Source organism: Hordeum vulgare, unplaced genomic scaffold, assembly GCF_904849725.1.
Source record: "Hordeum vulgare subsp. vulgare unplaced genomic scaffold, MorexV3_pseudomolecules_assembly, whole genome shotgun sequence".
NCBI classification, from domain to species: Eukaryota; Viridiplantae; Streptophyta; class Magnoliopsida; order Poales; family Poaceae; genus Hordeum; species Hordeum vulgare.
Genome location: NW_025422558.1, coordinates 45001 through 61546, shown reverse-complemented (window position 1 = coordinate 61546; position 16546 = coordinate 45001). Strand labels below are relative to the sequence as shown.

The 16546-nt window shown below is 37.1% G+C and overlaps 3 protein-coding genes and 3 non-coding genes across 6 annotated transcripts; 4 read left to right on the top strand and 2 right to left on the bottom strand.

The window, feature by feature from the left end:
• Nucleotides 1-28: 28 nt before the first annotated feature.
• TRNAG-GCC lies at nt 29-99 on the bottom strand. The gene has a single exon. It is a non-coding gene; the product is annotated as a tRNA-Gly (tRNA).
• An 824-nt stretch (nt 100-923) lies between these two features.
• Nucleotides 924-1011, top strand: TRNAS-UGA. The gene has a single exon. It is a non-coding gene; the product is annotated as a tRNA-Ser (tRNA).
• A 1384-nt stretch (nt 1012-2395) lies between these two features.
• On the bottom strand, nt 2396-3591 carry LOC123420003 (photosystem II D2 protein). Its single transcript, XM_045107253.1, has one exon. The coding sequence runs from the start codon at nt 3585-3587 to the stop codon at nt 2526-2528; it is 1062 nt and encodes a 353-aa protein (XP_044963188.1). The 5' UTR covers nt 3588-3591; the 3' UTR covers nt 2396-2525.
• Nucleotides 3592-4568: 977 nt separating this feature from the next.
• Nucleotides 4569-4656, top strand: TRNAS-GCU. The gene has a single exon. It is a non-coding gene; the product is annotated as a tRNA-Ser (tRNA).
• Nucleotides 4657-9004: 4348 nt separating this feature from the next.
• LOC123420000 (maturase K) lies at nt 9005-10633 on the top strand. Its single transcript, XM_045107251.1, has one exon. It carries the CDS (start codon nt 9005-9007, stop codon nt 10538-10540), a length of 1536 nt encoding a protein of 511 aa, XP_044963186.1. The 3' UTR covers nt 10541-10633.
• Nucleotides 10634-10976: 343 nt separating this feature from the next.
• Nucleotides 10977-12163, top strand: LOC123420004 (photosystem II protein D1). Its single transcript, XM_045107254.1, has one exon. The coding sequence runs from the start codon at nt 11066-11068 to the stop codon at nt 12125-12127; it is 1062 nt and encodes a 353-aa protein (XP_044963189.1). The 5' UTR covers nt 10977-11065; the 3' UTR covers nt 12128-12163.
• The last annotated feature ends 4383 nt before the right edge of the window (nt 12164-16546 follow it).

Genomic DNA, 16546 nt, shown 5'->3' with positions numbered 1-16546 from the left:
TTATCATAGTACTTTGATAAATTAAGCGGGCGAGCGGCGGGAATCGAACCCGTATCTTCTCCTTGGCAAGGAGATGTTTTACCATTGAACTACGCTCGCTACGGTATATATTTTATAGCGTATATCCGCTTGGGTCGACCGTCTATGTCTGGGTCGACCGTTTCATTTCATTTTCTATTCTATTATATTAGATATTAGAGTTTTCCTTTTTTTATTATCTGTCAATGAATATTCTAATGGGAATTTCATAATACTGAAAGAGAAGAGCTAGCAATTCGGAACGCAAATTGCGTTTTAATACGTCTCACTATTCGAATTTTTTAAATGGCCTTTATTATTTCTTTTTTATGGGGTTACTAAATATTAACCAAATTTAATTTAAGAAATGAGAGAATTCAGAATAGCTACGAGAAAGACTAGTCCAATCCATAATGATGTACCGGAAAATACAACATTTTTATTATTTGACCAACCATCAGGAGAAGCAAATACAAGGGGTACACTAATTACTAAGACTGAGGAAGTCGCAATTAATGCAAAAACAGCTAATTGGAAAGCAATAGTCATATTTCTAATCCTCCAAGCTACCATCAAATAAAGTTGACTACATATTTGATCCCTCACTTAACCAAAATTGTAAAAAAATACAAGAAGTAGGAGGGGTTTAATCATGAATCCATTGATTCTTCTCTTTAATTAAAATTTATTACTTAACCTCTTTTTTATTTGGATATGGGGGTGAGAGGAGGTTATTTAGTCTTTATTTCACAAGCGGGTATAGCGGATCCTGTATCCGTGTATACAGTATACAGAGATATATCGAAAAGGAACTTGTATCTGATATCTTTCTAGAGGTTAATAAATATTTTTATTTTTTATATGGCTATGTTCTATTTGTAGGAGTAAAATAAGGATTAGGCGGTGGAGAGATGGCTGAGTGGTTGATAGCTCCGGTCTTGAAAACCGGTATAGTTCTAGGAACTATCGAGGGTTCGAATCCCTCTCTCTCCTTTTGCTTATTGAATACGTTTGTTTCTTTCATTTTTTTTTATTCTGTCCCTTATCTTTCTTTCATAAAAAGGAATGAATGGCTCGGCTAGATAGAATAACCGAGCCAGAACAGAAAAAAAGTAGAACAGGTATAAATAAGAAAATCTTAGTTAAGAGGGTTCATGTAAAGAACAGGTTCCAAATCACGATCGATTCCCTTTTCAAAACCTGCTGCAGCAGCTCGGGCTCTTCCTGCATGCCATAAATGGCCCACAAAAAAGAAGAATCCTAGAACAAAATGAGAAGTTGATAACCAACTTCTAGGAGAGACATAATTAACTGCATTGATCTCGGTCGCTACGCCACCCACGGAATTTAAAGAGCCTAAAGGAGCGTGGGTCATATATTCTGCTGAGCGCCGTTCTTGCCAAGGTTGTATGTCTTTTTTCAACCTACTCAAGTCCAAACCGTTGGGGCCCCTTAGAGGTTCTAACCATGGAGCACGAAGGTCCCAAAAACGCATAGTTTCCCCTCCAAAGATAACCTCCCCAGTTGGGGAACGCATTAGATATTTCCCTAAACCTGTGGGTCCTTGAGCGGATCCCACATTAGCTCCAAGACGCTGGTCTCTAACTAGAAAAGTAAATGCTTGAGCTTGAGAAGCTTCTGGCCCGGTGGGTCCATAAAACTCACTCGGATAAGCTGTATTATTGAACCATACAAAACAACAAGCGATAAAACCAAAGACAGATAAAGCAGCTAAACTATAAGACAAGTAAGCTTCTCCAGACCATACAAATGCACGGCGAGCCCATGCGAAGGGTTTGGTTAAAATATGCCAAATTCCCCCAAATACACAAATAAAACCCAACCATACATGTCCACCAATTATATCTTCTAAATCATCTACACTAACAATCCACCCTTCTCCCCCAAAAGGAGATTTTAGTAAATAACCAAATATAACACTGGGACTAAGGGTCAAATTGGTAATTTTTCTTACATCTCCCCCCCCAGGGGCCCAGGTATCATATACACCGCCAAAATAAAGAGCCTTGAGTACTAGAAGAAAAGCACCTAGACCTAACAAAATTAAGTGAATACCCAAAATTGTAGTCATTTTATTTCTATCTTTCCAGACATAACCAAAGAATGGAAAAGATTCTTCAAGAGTCTCGGGTCCCAGAAGCGCGTGATAAATGCCACCGAAGCCTAAGACTGCGGAGGAAATTAGGTGAAGTACGCCAGATACAAAGTATGGAAAAGTATCTAGAACTTCCCCCCCTGGCCCTACTCCCCAACCTAGAGTAGCTAAGTGTGGAAGTAAAATCAACCCTTGTTCATACATGGGCTTTTCTGGTACGAAATGGGCCACTTCAAATAGGTTCATTGCTCCGGCCCAGAATACGATTAATCCGGCATGGGCTACGTGAGCTCCAAGTAGTTTACCGGACAAATTGATAAGTCTGGCATTCCCAGCCCACCAAGCAAAGCCGGTGGTTTCTTGGTCACGACCAGCTAAAACGAAAGTTCCATTAAAGAGCGTTTCCACGTGGTAGAACCTCCTCAGGGAATATAAGATTTTCATGAGGCTGATCCTGAGCTGCCATCCACGCACGAATACCCTCGTTTAAAAGAATATTTTTGGTGTAGAAAGTCTCGAATTCAGGATCTTCCGCTGCACGGATTTCCTGGGAAACAAAGTCATAGGCACGTAAGTTCAGAGCCAAGCCAACTACGCCAATAGCACTCATCCATAAACCGGTGACGGGTACAAATAGCATAAAGAAATGTAACCAACGTTTATTGGAAAAAGCAACACCAAAGATTTGGGACCAAAAGCGGTTAGCAGTGACCATTGAATAAGTTTCTTCAGCTTGAGTTGGGTTAAAAGCACGGAAGGTATTTGCACCATCACCGTCCTCAAATAGAGTGTTTTCTACGGTTGCTCCATGAATAGCGCATAGCAGAGCCGCGCCTAATACTCCGGCAACTCCCATCATATGAAATGGGTTCAACGTCCAATTATGAAATCCTTGGAAGAAAAGGATGAATCGAAATATCGCTGCTACGCCAAAACTCGGCGCAAAGAACCAACCAGATTGCCCCAGTGGATAAATAAGGAATACCGAAACAAAAACAGCAATTGGACCAGAGAATGAGATTGCATTATAAGGCCGCAATTGAACAGACCGAGCAAGTTCAAATTGGCGTAACATGAAACCTATTAGTGCAAAAGCCCCGTGGAGAGCTACAAAAGTCCATAGACCGCCTAATTGACACCAACGAGTAAAATCTCCTTGTGCTTCTGGCCCCCATAGTAGCAACAAAGAGTGTGCTAAACTATTGGCAGGGGTAGAAACTGCTGCGGTTAAGAAATTACAACCTTCCAAATAGGAACTTGCCAATCCATGGGTATACCAAGAAGTTACAAAAGTTGTCCCTGTAAACCAACCCCCTAAAGCGAAATAAGCACAAGGAAAGAGCAATAGGCCAGACCATCCTACAAAAACGAAACGGTCCCTTCGTAACCAGTCATCCATAGTATCAAATAGATCATTTTCTTCTTTAGGAACTCTACCAAGGGCTATAGTCATAGTGATCCTCCTATTCAATTACTTCAACCATTTCCGAGCACCTCATATCACTTTCCAAGGCATATGATAGTTTTATATCTGTGGACGATTTCTTTCTCGTTCAATGCCCTTTTTCAATGGTCTCGAAGAGAGAAATTTTCCATTTTTATCTATGGAGTCACAACCGAGGTCGTTGTAAATCCATGAATTTGATTCGATTTGTTTTTCTTATCTTATACTTATAGAAATAAACCTTTGAATTCAGCATTATTCCAAGACTCCTATTTCAAAGTCTATCTTTTAAGGGAAAAATGAAAATAAAAGTAACCCCTTTTTTCCCATTCCCTCTCTATTGCATGGGGGGAAGAACTAAAATGGAGGATTCTGAAAAAAAAAAGGACCTTCGAAATCAATTTTTATGTGTAGCGCAAAGGAGTTGCGATTTCTTCTTATTCCTATAGAACATCTAGTAACAAGAATATGAAATCGTAAATAGCGAAAAATTCTTGTCTTGCGCGGTCTAAGTCTAAGGAAATACGAAAAATTCGCTTATACAATTTCATCTACATCGAATTTATATATCAGAATAGCGGATAGAGGCATCATTCAAGGAGTCAGGTCTACTTACTTTATGCTTCTTTCCAATTTTATGGTGGATTTGATAAGAACCCTTTTTGCTTTCTTGATAAATAATCGACAAAAAAAAAAAAAGCGTTTTTTTATATATAGCTTGTTTTATTATAATTATAACAAGTCCTATATGGAAATGCCCGCTAAAGAGAAAATCTATTTGATTGTCTCTCGGTCAATATCGATTTTTACAAAGAAAAAACAAGAATTTTCTTCTTTTTTTTATTAACATTAAGAAAAAAGAATATAACTAAAATGGAATTGGCAATATAATTTTTATAGACTTTTGAAAGAAAAAAAGGGGTTTTTTGCAACCGTTATTTCTTATTTCTTGCCTATATCATATCACGGAAACCTTTCGCTTTGGAACGTGGAGAGATGGCTGAGTGGACTAAAGCGGCGGATTGCTAATCCGTTGTACAATTTTTTTGTACCGAGGGTTCGAATCCCTCTCTTTCCGCTCCCTTGGATCATTTGGGACTTTCAAACTGGAAAGAATTCTGACCCCCGGATTTTCTCATAGATAAATGTACGAAACAAATCCAATTTGTAAGAAAAAAAAAAAATTGAATTTTTACTCCTCGCGTCCAGGATTCCGTCCTGGATCATTAGATAAGAATCCAAAGATAAAGAGTGAAACAAAGAATATCACTACTGTATAAACAAAAAGTTTGAGAGTAAGCATTACATAATCTCCAAGATTTTTTTTTAAGGAATAGATTACCAGTTTTTCCTTACCACACGGATCCACTAGGATGGTTTTTTTTGATACCTAAAAATGCAAAAATGAATTCTGGAAAAAAATTGCAAGAATTCATTTATAATAAGAACTCTTATCAATAGCAAAAATAGGGTTAGGTGGTATTGAATAGGTATTGTGTAGGTACCTAAAGGTACCTGCTCAACCTAGGTGCAGGGGAGTAGAAAGGCTGATCCAAATTTATTGCTGTAGCTACCCATTCAATGTAGAATAATTTCAATTTTAGAATTGAGGGTTCATAATATAAAAATATAAAACTTCTCGGCTTTTACCCATTTTAATTTTTTTTTTTGGAATGAACACATCATTCAATTTGGCATACAGAGTACTAAAGATTTCATCGAAAACTTACAGCAGCTTGCCAAACAAAGGCTAATAGAAAAAAGAATAGAGGTATAACAGGCATAATATCCACGATTGGATTGAAAATAGCATAAGCTTCGGGCAATTTGGCAAAGAAAAAACTAGTAGGATAAAGAACAGAATTAAAACAGATACAGGTTAAACTAAGTATATTAGGCATAACAAGCATTTCATTCTTGTAGAGTAAATAATTGGATTTTGATTGAGTTATTTTTTTAAGGGAAAGAAGGAAAAGGCAGATTCAAAATCTTTTTTTCTTCGGACTTTCCCAAACACAAAATACCTCCTTGTATTCGCACTCTCAAATGAGAGTGGAATAAATTCGACTTTCATATAATATCTTAATAGAATTCCATGTAATGATCAATGCATTTTTTTGATTCTATATTATCTGCATGTGTAGAATACTAGCAAGAGAATATCTCTTCTTTATTTATGTAATTGAAATGGTATTGACGAATAACAAATAAACATAATAGTGTTTATTAGTGTCGCATAAAACCCGAAATGGGGCGTGGCCAAGTGGTAAGGCAGCGGGTTTTGGTCCCGTTACTCGGAGGTTCGAATCCTTCCGTCCCAGATTGTTTCTGATGAAACAAACGGTGAAATCATATAGTACTCCGTATGAGACAAAAGTTTATTAAAGAGAATAATGATATCTTATGTTTTCTCAGAAAACATAATAAAGTCTTAAGTCCAGTCAAATTGACTACCTTTATTTTCATGAAAAAAATGGGATCTAGCAGGCACATTCAGGATATGCCTCTACTATGATCACTTAATAATCACTTAATAATCACTTAATCATATTTTTTTCTTCCTTTTGGTCTTCGAGTCGAAGAAGTACCAAAAACAATTAACTACCAAAAACTTTCAATCTATTCATTGGAATAGTTTATTTAGTTATTATAGTTAATTGTTTTTGGTACGGAAAAAATATATTACTAATAGAATTCTAATTCTAGTAATTAAATGAATTAAACTTTTTTGGAGGTTGATAGTTTATTTATTGAGGAAGAGTCAATCCTTCTCTTCTCACTTCAAGATTGATCATCTCGAGCCATCCGTTGAGGGTGGAAATTTAATAATAAATAAGTTTTAAGCAAACTTGTTTAGTCGTCTTTTTCTATGTTTCATTCATATGATAGAATTCGAATATGGGTTTAAATAAATTGGATCTTGGCGGAGGCTTCCCGGATAAATACTTACTTTCTTTTATCCATATTGCTCCATAGATAGCAAGTTTTAATTTTAATTAGTATACAAAAAACAAAACCAATGACTATTCATGATTCCATCCATATTGGATCAATTTTCTATACCACTTTGCAATGAAAAGAGGAATGTTTGTTATGGTAAAACTTCGTTTAAAACGATGTGGTAGAAAGCAACGTGCGACTTGAAGGACATGATCGATTGTGGATTTTGCTATCCATCATTTTCCATAGTAATGAAAATGCTCTTGGCTCGACATAGCCTGTTCTATTCGTTCCGAACCAAATTTGCGCAGGGTTTAAGTAACATAGTACACGATGGAGCTCGAGAGGACAGAGTTTATTTTTTATCAAGGGAAAGAATCTAGGGTTAGTGAAAACTAATAAATTAGGCCAACTTTGTCAGTCTATCCTTAATATAGAAATAAATCGAAAGGTTAAAATACGAAGAAAGTCCAATAAAAGTATATCAGAATCAATCCCCCTTATTAGATTTCTATAGAAGAGATAAATGCTTTATCGAAGGAAATAAGAAAAAAGGGTATGTTGCTACTCTTTTGAAAGAAAAAAATAGGAATTCCCGAAGTAATGTCTAAACCCAAGGATTTCACAAATCAAAGATAAAGGATTCCAGAACAAGTAAACACAATTTTCAATTGTCTCAACAACAGAGTTGGATCAGAATAAGGAATAAAAGTCAATTCGTTCGAAATGAGACAAAGAAAAGAGTTTAAAGACGACTCAAAAATTTTTGAAGGATTTTGCCTTCGAAGTTTCTCAGGCAGAATTAGCCAACTTGAGTCATGAGTATAAATGAAATTTGTTTTTTCTGTAAGGAAATTAATGGACGTCATAGTCTAATTTCTATTATTATCGACAGAAATTCGAATCATTTTCTCGAGCCGTATGAGGAGAAAACCTCCTATACGTTTCTAGGGGGGGCGTTGTTTATCTACATCTATCCCAATAAGCTGTCTATCGAATCGTTGCAATTGATGTTCGATCTCGAAGAGAAGGAAGAGATCTTCGAAAAGTAGGTTTTTATGATCCGATAAAGAATCAAACTTGTTTAAATGTTCCAGCTATTCTCTATTTCCTTGAAAAGGGTGCTCAACCGACAAGAACTGTTTATGATATTTTAAGGAAGGCGGAATTCTTTAAAGAAAAAGAAAGAACTTTGAGTTAATTGAAGAACTAAATGAATAAAAAAGTAGGATAGGAGAAGATTATTAGTATTCCTCGTTGTCTAATTATTTAGACACAATTTACCTCTTTCTTAATCCTATTTGGATTTATATCGTGCCAATCCAACATAAGCCCCTATTTTATTTACTTTTTCTATCTAATTTGTTTTCTTACCATTGTATTTCCATTGACAAAGGTCTATTGAACAAATAGAATTTGTAGATAGATGGGTCTCTTTATCCTCACTCCATATTTAATTTTTCTGCTTACACTTCGCTCAAATGATAAGGGTGTTCCTCTTGCATGTATTCTCATACAATATAATATATATTTTTTTTAATAAAAATCGCTAAAAAAAGGAGAATTTGGCCATCGTGATTAGGGTCGCTCTTTTTTTTCACTTTAGTGGAATTTAACCGGACCTGTTCGTTTTGCCATTTGAGTGTTTTTCATGGTCGATAAAATCTTTCTTTTGATGTCTTGCTAGTTCAATGTTTTGACAGAAGCGCGCGGTGTAATTCCATTGATTTTTGGATTTCGATCGTATCTAAGATCCTTTTTTTATCTGGGTTGCTAACTCAATGGTAGAGTACTCGGCTTTTAAGTGCGACTATGATCTTTTACACATTTGGATGAAACAACAAATTCGTCCAGACTCTTGGTAGAGTCTAGAAGACCACGACTGATCCTCAAAGGTAATGAATGGAAAAAATAGCATGTCGTAATAAAATCAATCTTTTTTGAATGGAATCCAAAATTACGATTTTCTGGGTCTAGTGAATAAATGGATAGAGCCTGGCTCCAATTCTGGTAAAATAAAAAGCAACGAGCTTAACTTCCTAATTGGAAGGATTCCCCGCTCTAATTAGACGTTAAAAATAGATTAGTGCCGGATGTGGGGAAAGGTTGGGTTTTCCTATGAGTGGACCCTTTATTTTTTCTTTTTTTTTAGAAATCCTAATTATTCTTGATTATGGATTGAATAAGGGATGTTATGGATTGAATGTGTAAAAGAAGCAGTATATTGATAAAGAGGCTGTATTCCAAAGTCAAAAGAGCGATTGGCCTGCAAAAATAAAAAACTTGTTCTGTTCTTTTTTGTAATTTAGAACAAACATAAACTAATTCGGTAGAAAAGGAGCGGAAAAAGATCCGTGGATTAGACTCCCTTTCTTTCCAGGGTTTGTATTAAAAATGCAACACCCTGTTCTGACCATATTGCACTATGTATCATCATTCGATAAACCGAGAAATGCTTCTTCTCTCTGATTCAAGTAGAAATACAAATGGAAAAATTCGAAGGGTATTCAGAAAAACAGAAATCTCGTCAACAATACTTTGTCTACCCACTTCTCTTTCAGGAGTATATTTATGCATTTGCTCATGATTATGGATTAAACGGTTCTGAACCTGTGGAAATAGTTAGTTGGAATAACAAGAAATTTAGTTCACTACTTGTGAAACGTTTAATTATTCGAATGTATCAGCAGAATTTTTTGGATAACTCGGTTAATCATCCTAATCAAGATCGATTATTGGATTACAAAATTTTTTTTTATTCTGAGTTTTATTCTCAGATTCTATCTGAGGGGTTTGCGATTGTTGTGGAAATCCCATTCTCGCTACGGGAATTATCTTGTCCGAAAGAAAAAGAAATACCAAAGTTTCAGAATTTACGCTCTATTCATTCAATATTTCCCTTTTTAGAAGACAAATTTTTGCATTTGGATTATCTATCACATATAGAAATACCCTATCCTATCCATTTGGAAATCTTGGTTCAACTCCTTCAATACCGTATCCAAGATGTTCCATCTTTGCATTTATTGCGATTCTTTCTCAACTACTATTCGAATTGGAATAGTTTTATTACTTCAATGAAATCCATTCTTTTTTTTCAAAAAGAAAATAAAAGACTAGTTAAATTCCTATATAACTCTTATGTATCAGAATATGAATTTTTCTTGTTGTTTCTTCGTAAACAATCTTCTTGCTTACCATTAGCATATTCTGGAACTTTTCTGGAACGAATCCACTTTTCTAGGAAGATGGAACATTTTGGGATAATGTACCCTGGTTTTTCTCGGAAAACCTTATGGTTCTTTATGGATCCTCTTATACATTATGTTCGATATCAAGGAAAGGCAATTCTTGCATCAAAAGGCAGTTTTTTTTTGAAAAAGAAATGGAAATGCTACCTTATCAATTTCTGGCAATATTATTTCTTTTTTTGGACTCAGCCGCGAAGAATCCATATAAACCAATTAGCAAACTCTTGCTTCGATTTTATGGGATACCTTTCAAGTGTACCAAAAAGTCCTTTGTTGGTAAGGAATCAAATGCTGGAGAATTCATTTCTCATAGATACTCGAATGAAAAAATTCGATACCATAGTCCCCGCTACTCTCCTCATAGGATACTTATCAAAAGCTCAATTTTGTACTGGATCGGGGCATCCTATTAGTAAACCCATTTGGACGGATTTATCAGATTGGGATATTCTTGATCGATTTGGTCGGATATGTAGAAATCTTTTTCATTATCATAGTGGATCTTCGAAAAAACGGACTTTGTATCGACTAAAGTATATACTTCGACTTTCATGCGCTAGAACTTTAGCTCGTAAACATAAAAGCACGGTACGAACTTTTATGCAACGATTGGGTTCGGCATTTTTAGAAGAATTTTTTACGGAAGAAGAGCAAGTTTTTTCTTTGATGTTCACCAAAACAACTCTTTTTTCTTTCAGTGGATCACACACTGAGCGTATTTGGTATTTGGATATTATAGGTATCAATGACCTGGTCAACCCTCTTAATTAATCATTAGACAAAACTAATAAACAGGAAAGGGTTGATAAATGATCAAGAAAAAACTTTCATATTTTTCATTCTGAAATGTTCCTTTTATTATAATAAAGAGTAGGTGAATCAACTTACTAATTAAAAAATTAGTAGAACTTCCTCTTTGGAATAGAATATTGGCTATTTCTACATAGGGAAAGTCGTGTGCAATGAAAAATGCAAGCACGATTTGGGGAGGGATTTTTCTCTATTGTAACAAGGAAGAATTATCTACTCCATCCGACTAGTTCCGGGTTCGAGTCCCGGGCAACCCATATAGAAAAGACCCATCAAAGTTTTTAACTTTTACTCACTTCATTTACAAATACAAAATTATTGGTTTGGTTAATTTATTTATATGGATAGCCAATCTTTGGGCTGACTTGGTTGACATTGGTATATAGTCTATGTTATACTGTTAAATAACAAGCCTTCTATTATCTATATTCTAGTTAATACGTGTGCTTGGGAGTCCTTGCAATTTGAATAAACCAAGATCTTACCATGACTGCAATTTTAGAGAGACGCGAAAGTACAAGCCTGTGGGGTCGCTTCTGCAACTGGATAACTAGCACTGAAAATCGTCTTTACATCGGATGGTTCGGTGTTTTGATGATCCCTACCTTATTGACCGCAACTTCTGTATTTATTATCGCCTTCATCGCTGCCCCTCCAGTAGATATTGATGGTATTCGCGAGCCTGTTTCTGGTTCTTTACTTTATGGAAACAATATTATCTCTGGTGCTATTATTCCTACTTCTGCGGCGATCGGATTGCACTTTTACCCAATTTGGGAAGCTGCATCTGTTGATGAGTGGTTATACAATGGTGGTCCTTATGAGCTAATTGTTCTACACTTCTTACTTGGTGTAGCTTGTTATATGGGTCGTGAGTGGGAACTTAGTTTCCGTCTGGGTATGCGTCCTTGGATTGCTGTTGCATATTCAGCTCCTGTTGCAGCTGCTACTGCTGTTTTCTTGATTTACCCTATTGGTCAAGGAAGCTTTTCTGATGGTATGCCTTTAGGAATCTCTGGTACTTTCAACTTTATGATTGTATTCCAGGCAGAGCACAACATCCTTATGCATCCATTCCACATGTTAGGTGTAGCTGGTGTATTCGGCGGTTCCCTATTCAGTGCTATGCATGGTTCCTTGGTAACCTCTAGTTTGATCAGGGAAACTACTGAAAATGAATCTGCTAATGAGGGTTACAAATTTGGTCAAGAGGAAGAGACTTATAATATTGTGGCTGCTCATGGTTATTTTGGCCGATTAATCTTCCAATATGCTAGTTTCAACAACTCTCGTTCTTTACACTTCTTCTTGGCTGCTTGGCCTGTAGTAGGAATCTGGTTCACTGCTTTAGGTATTAGTACTATGGCTTTCAACCTAAATGGTTTCAATTTCAACCAATCTGTAGTTGATAGTCAAGGTCGCGTTATTAATACTTGGGCTGATATCATCAACCGTGCTAACCTTGGTATGGAAGTAATGCACGAACGTAATGCTCACAACTTCCCTCTAGACTTAGCTGCTGTTGAAGTTCCAGCTATTAATGGATAAGGTTTTTCTGCTAACATATAAGAATTTTTGAAGAAAGAAAAGACAAAAATACCCAATATCTTGTTCTAGCAAGATATTGGGTATTTTGAATCTTTTTTTTCTTCTTAATCTTTCTATTCAGAATTCAGTTAACGACGAGATTTAGTATCCTTTCTTGCATTTTCATAACTCGTAAAATGCCGAGTAGGCACGAATTCTCCCAATTTGCGACCTACCATAGGATTTGTTATGTAAATAGGTATATGTTCCTTTCCATTATGAATCGCAATTGTATGGCCAACCATTGTGGGTAGAATGCTAGATGCCCGGGACCACGTTACTATTGTTTCTTTCTCCTCCTTCATATTGACCTTTTCTATCTTTGCCAATAAATGATGAGCTACAAAAGGATTCGTTTTTTTTCGTGTCACAGCTGATTACTCCTTTTTTCCTTTTTAAAGAGTGGCATTCTATGTCCAATATCTCGATCGAAGTACGGAGGTCAGAATAAATAGAATAATGATCAACGGAAAAAAGAAAAAAATCCTTTAGCTGGATAAGGGGCGGATGTAGCCAAGTGGATCAAGGCAGTGGATTGTGAATCCACCATGCGCGGGTTCAATTCCCGTCGTTCGCCCATCGCATTATTGCAAATTCCAAAAATGCAATTTTCCATATTCCTAGTTACGTATTTACTTACGGCGACGAAGAATAAAACTATCGCTATATTTTTTCCTTTTCCTAGTTCTTCTTCCAAGCGCAGGATAACCCCAAGGGGTTGTGGGTTTTTTTCTACCAATGGGAGCTTTCCCTTCACCGCCCCCATGGGGGTGGTCCACAGGGTTCATAACTACCCCTCTTACTACGGGGCGTTTACCTAGCCAACACTTAGATCCGGCTCTACCCAAACTTTTTTGGTTCACCCCAACATTACCCACTTGTCCGACTGTTGCTAAGCAATTTTGGGATACTAAACGGACCTCCCCAGATGGTAATCTTAAAGTGGCCGATTTACCCTCTTTTGCAATGAGTTTCGCTACAGCACCTGCTGCTCTAGCTAATTGCCCACCCCTTCCACGTGTGATTTCTATGTTATGCATGGCCGTGCCTAAGGGCATATCGGTTGAAGTAGATTCTTCTTTTCTCTCAAAAAACCCCTTCCCAAACTGTACAAGCTTCTTCCAAAGCATACGGCTTTCTAGATGTATATGACGATCTCTAGACAGATGGATCTTATATGAATCATATGATGAAGTACCACATGAGTGGATATATAGGAAAGGAATCCAAATCTGCCGAATCGCTCATGTTATGATCTTCTACATCCTAGGTCTCTGCGTTCCGTCATCTGGCTTATGTTCTTCATGTAGCATTCAGATCGAATGACTCTATGAAATTACGTCGATACTTCCACATATTATGGGTAACGTAGGAGACATCCCTATTTTCCCCCGGGGGTCTTAATTACCACTGCTTAGCTTTCAATTTGCCTCTGACCATCAAATTAAATGTGAATAACCCGTCCTCCTCTCTTTGAAACAAGGGGCGCTTCCGGTTCTGTGCGTGCTTCAAACAATTTTGTCTTCTCCATATTACCATATCTCTAGAGTCAATAATTTTCTATGAGGAACTACTGAACTCAATCACTTGCTGCCGTTACTCAACAGTTTTCTGTTGAGGTCTATCCCGTAGAGGTAGTCAAATTGGATCAGTGATCGATTTCTAGGTTTCGTCGTAAACCTAATTGGTTACTTCCAATTACGTAAATCAATAGTTCAAACCGCACTCAAAGGTAGGGCATTTCCCATTGATATAGGAACTTTTGTACCAGAAACAATAGTATCTCCAATTATAGCCCCTCTGGGATGTAAAATATATCTCTTCTCACCATCCCCATAGTGTATGAGACAAATGTATGCATTTCGATTAGGGTCGTATTCTATGGTTACGATTCTACCAGATATGTCTTTTTGATTCCGTCGAAAATCTATTTTACGGTATAGGCGCTTATGACCTCCCCCTCTATGCCTTGCGGTAATGATTCCTCTGGAATTACGACCTTTACCACAACGGTGCCGTCCATGGATCAAATTATTTCGTGGATTGGATTTCACTTGCCTGTCTACGGTTCCCTTGCGTGTGCTCGGGATAGGTGTTTTGTATAAATGTTTCGCCGTATTATTAAGTATTCTCCTTTAGTTTTTTTCTCTATCTAGAAGTGGAATAGAATAACCCGGTTGAAGGGTAATGATCATACGTCTGTAATGCATTGTATGGCCCAGAATAGGTCCTATTCTTCTACCTTTTCCAGGTAGTCGATGGCTATTCACAGCTACCACCTTAACACCAAAGAAGAGTTCGACCCAATGCTTTATTTCTGTCTTAGTGAATCCCGATTCGACATTAAAAGTATATTGATTCTTTCCCAATAAACGAAGACTTTTTTCTGTAAATACTGCGTATTTGATTCCATCCATAAATCGACTTTCCCTCCTATGCTCTGAGTTCCAGTATCGATAAGAATTCGAGTTCTTATTGTTCTTATGTTATGGTATGAATATACCATACCAATTCGTTATGTATGGATGATGGATGAGATTCCATGGATAGAGAGCCAGTTCCAATAGACTTATGGAATGTTCCCGTTCGTGTGCATCCAGCAGGAATTGAACCCGCAAATTTACCAATTATGAGTTGGGCGCTTTAACCATTCAGCCATGGATGCTTAACAGGGATCATCGTACATCGTAAATAACCAATTTTCATATAGAAAGACATATCATAGAAAAATGAAATCGAAAATATTCCGAGATGGCAAATATTCGGAGATGACTATGAAAACACCTCTCTGGATCCTCGAATTGAAAGAGAGATTGAGAGGGATCAAGAATCCTAATTCTCGCTATTTGGAATGGATCCAATTCTATTGAGTCTGACTCATAGTGATCATTTCTCTTTAGCAAAGAATGACCTTGGTTATCAAAGGATTGAACAACCGGGATCCATTTCCTTATGATACCTAGTTGGCATTGATAACAAGGATCTAATGAATTATGAGTTTAATAGATCCTCTTTAGCAGAAAGACGTATATTCCTTGCTCATTATCAGACAATCACTTATTCCCAAACCTCGTGTGGGACTAATCGTTTTCATTTACCATCTCATGGAAAACCCTTTTCGTTCCGCTTAGCCCTATCGGGTATTTTAGTGATAGGTTCTATAGGAACTGGACGATCCTATTTGGTCAAATACCTAACGAAAAATTACGATTTTCCTTTCATTAAGGTACGAGGGCTTCTTATTCCACAAGAACGAAAGCACCTTTTCATTCTTTCATATACTAGGGGTTTTTACTTGGAAAAGACAATGTTCCATACTAAAGGATTCGGGTCCATAACCACGAGTTCCAGTGCACTAGATCTTGTAGCACTTAGCAACGAGGCCCTATCCATTAGTATTCCACATAAGAAATCCATTCTAGAAAAAAATACAATTAGATTAGCTCTTCATAGACAAACTTGGGGTTTGCGAGCCAAGGTAAGATCGGCTCGGGATCATGGGACCCTTTTCTATCAGATAGGAGGGGCTCTTGTACAAAATAGACTTACTAAGTAATAACCCCATAGAATCTATCTATATAAAGATAAAGAGGCAATCGTGTCAGGAAGCGGGTTTTTCTTTGGCCAAAAGGTACTTCGAACTTGGAACGAGCATGAAGAGATTAACGAGACTTCTTTCTCTTTTGAGTTTTTCTGGCGGACCTGCCGCGCAAGATCTTTGGTCTTCCCCTGGAACCGATGAAAAAAAGTGGATCGCTTCTTATGTACTCGCTCAGAATGATTCTTCTCTATCTATAGTTCATGGCCTATTAGAAGTAGAAGGTGCTCTGGTGCAATCCTTACCGACAGAAAAAGATTGCAGTCAGGTTGATAATAGTCGAGTGACATTACTTCGTCGGTCCGAACTAAGGAATCTGTTATAAATGTTTTGAAATGGATATTGTTCTCTCTTTGATCAGGGATTGCTATATGAAAAGAAGTGGAGTTTGAAAAAGGGAACGGAATGCTCAAACCGGAACTGCTAGAGGAACGAATTTTCAATAGCATAACTTGGGCTCCTAGAATATGGCGCCCTTGGGACAATCTATTTGATTGCAGGGTTTTGTTCCGAAGCAAAGATATCCGCGGAGGCCGGTTCGTTCGTCCTATTCTGATATTCAGGACCAAGAGGTACTGGATTCTCTTTCGGATAGGCCCTGAAAGGAGAAGAAAGGCTGAAATGCCAACGGACCTCTGTCTATTCTCTAATTCACCCGATCCGATAGTACCCGTTTTTGGAACGTCCAGTGCCAAAGTCACTGAATGGGTAAGTCACCAATCCAATCCCTTTGACAAATCGGATGTCATATTAGATATCATATTCTATATATATAGAAATAT

What these genes read in the sequence shown, in the direction of transcription:
- LOC123420004 (XM_045107254.1), top strand. Translation starts at nt 11,066, where the DNA reads ATGACTGCAATTTTAGAGAGACGCGAAAGTACAAGCCTGTGGGGTCGC.
- LOC123420003 (XM_045107253.1), bottom strand. Translation starts at nt 3,587, where the DNA reads ATGACTATAGCCCTTGGTAGAGTTCCTAAAGAAGAAAATGATCTATTT.
- LOC123420000 (XM_045107251.1), top strand. Translation starts at nt 9,005, where the DNA reads ATGGAAAAATTCGAAGGGTATTCAGAAAAACAGAAATCTCGTCAACAA.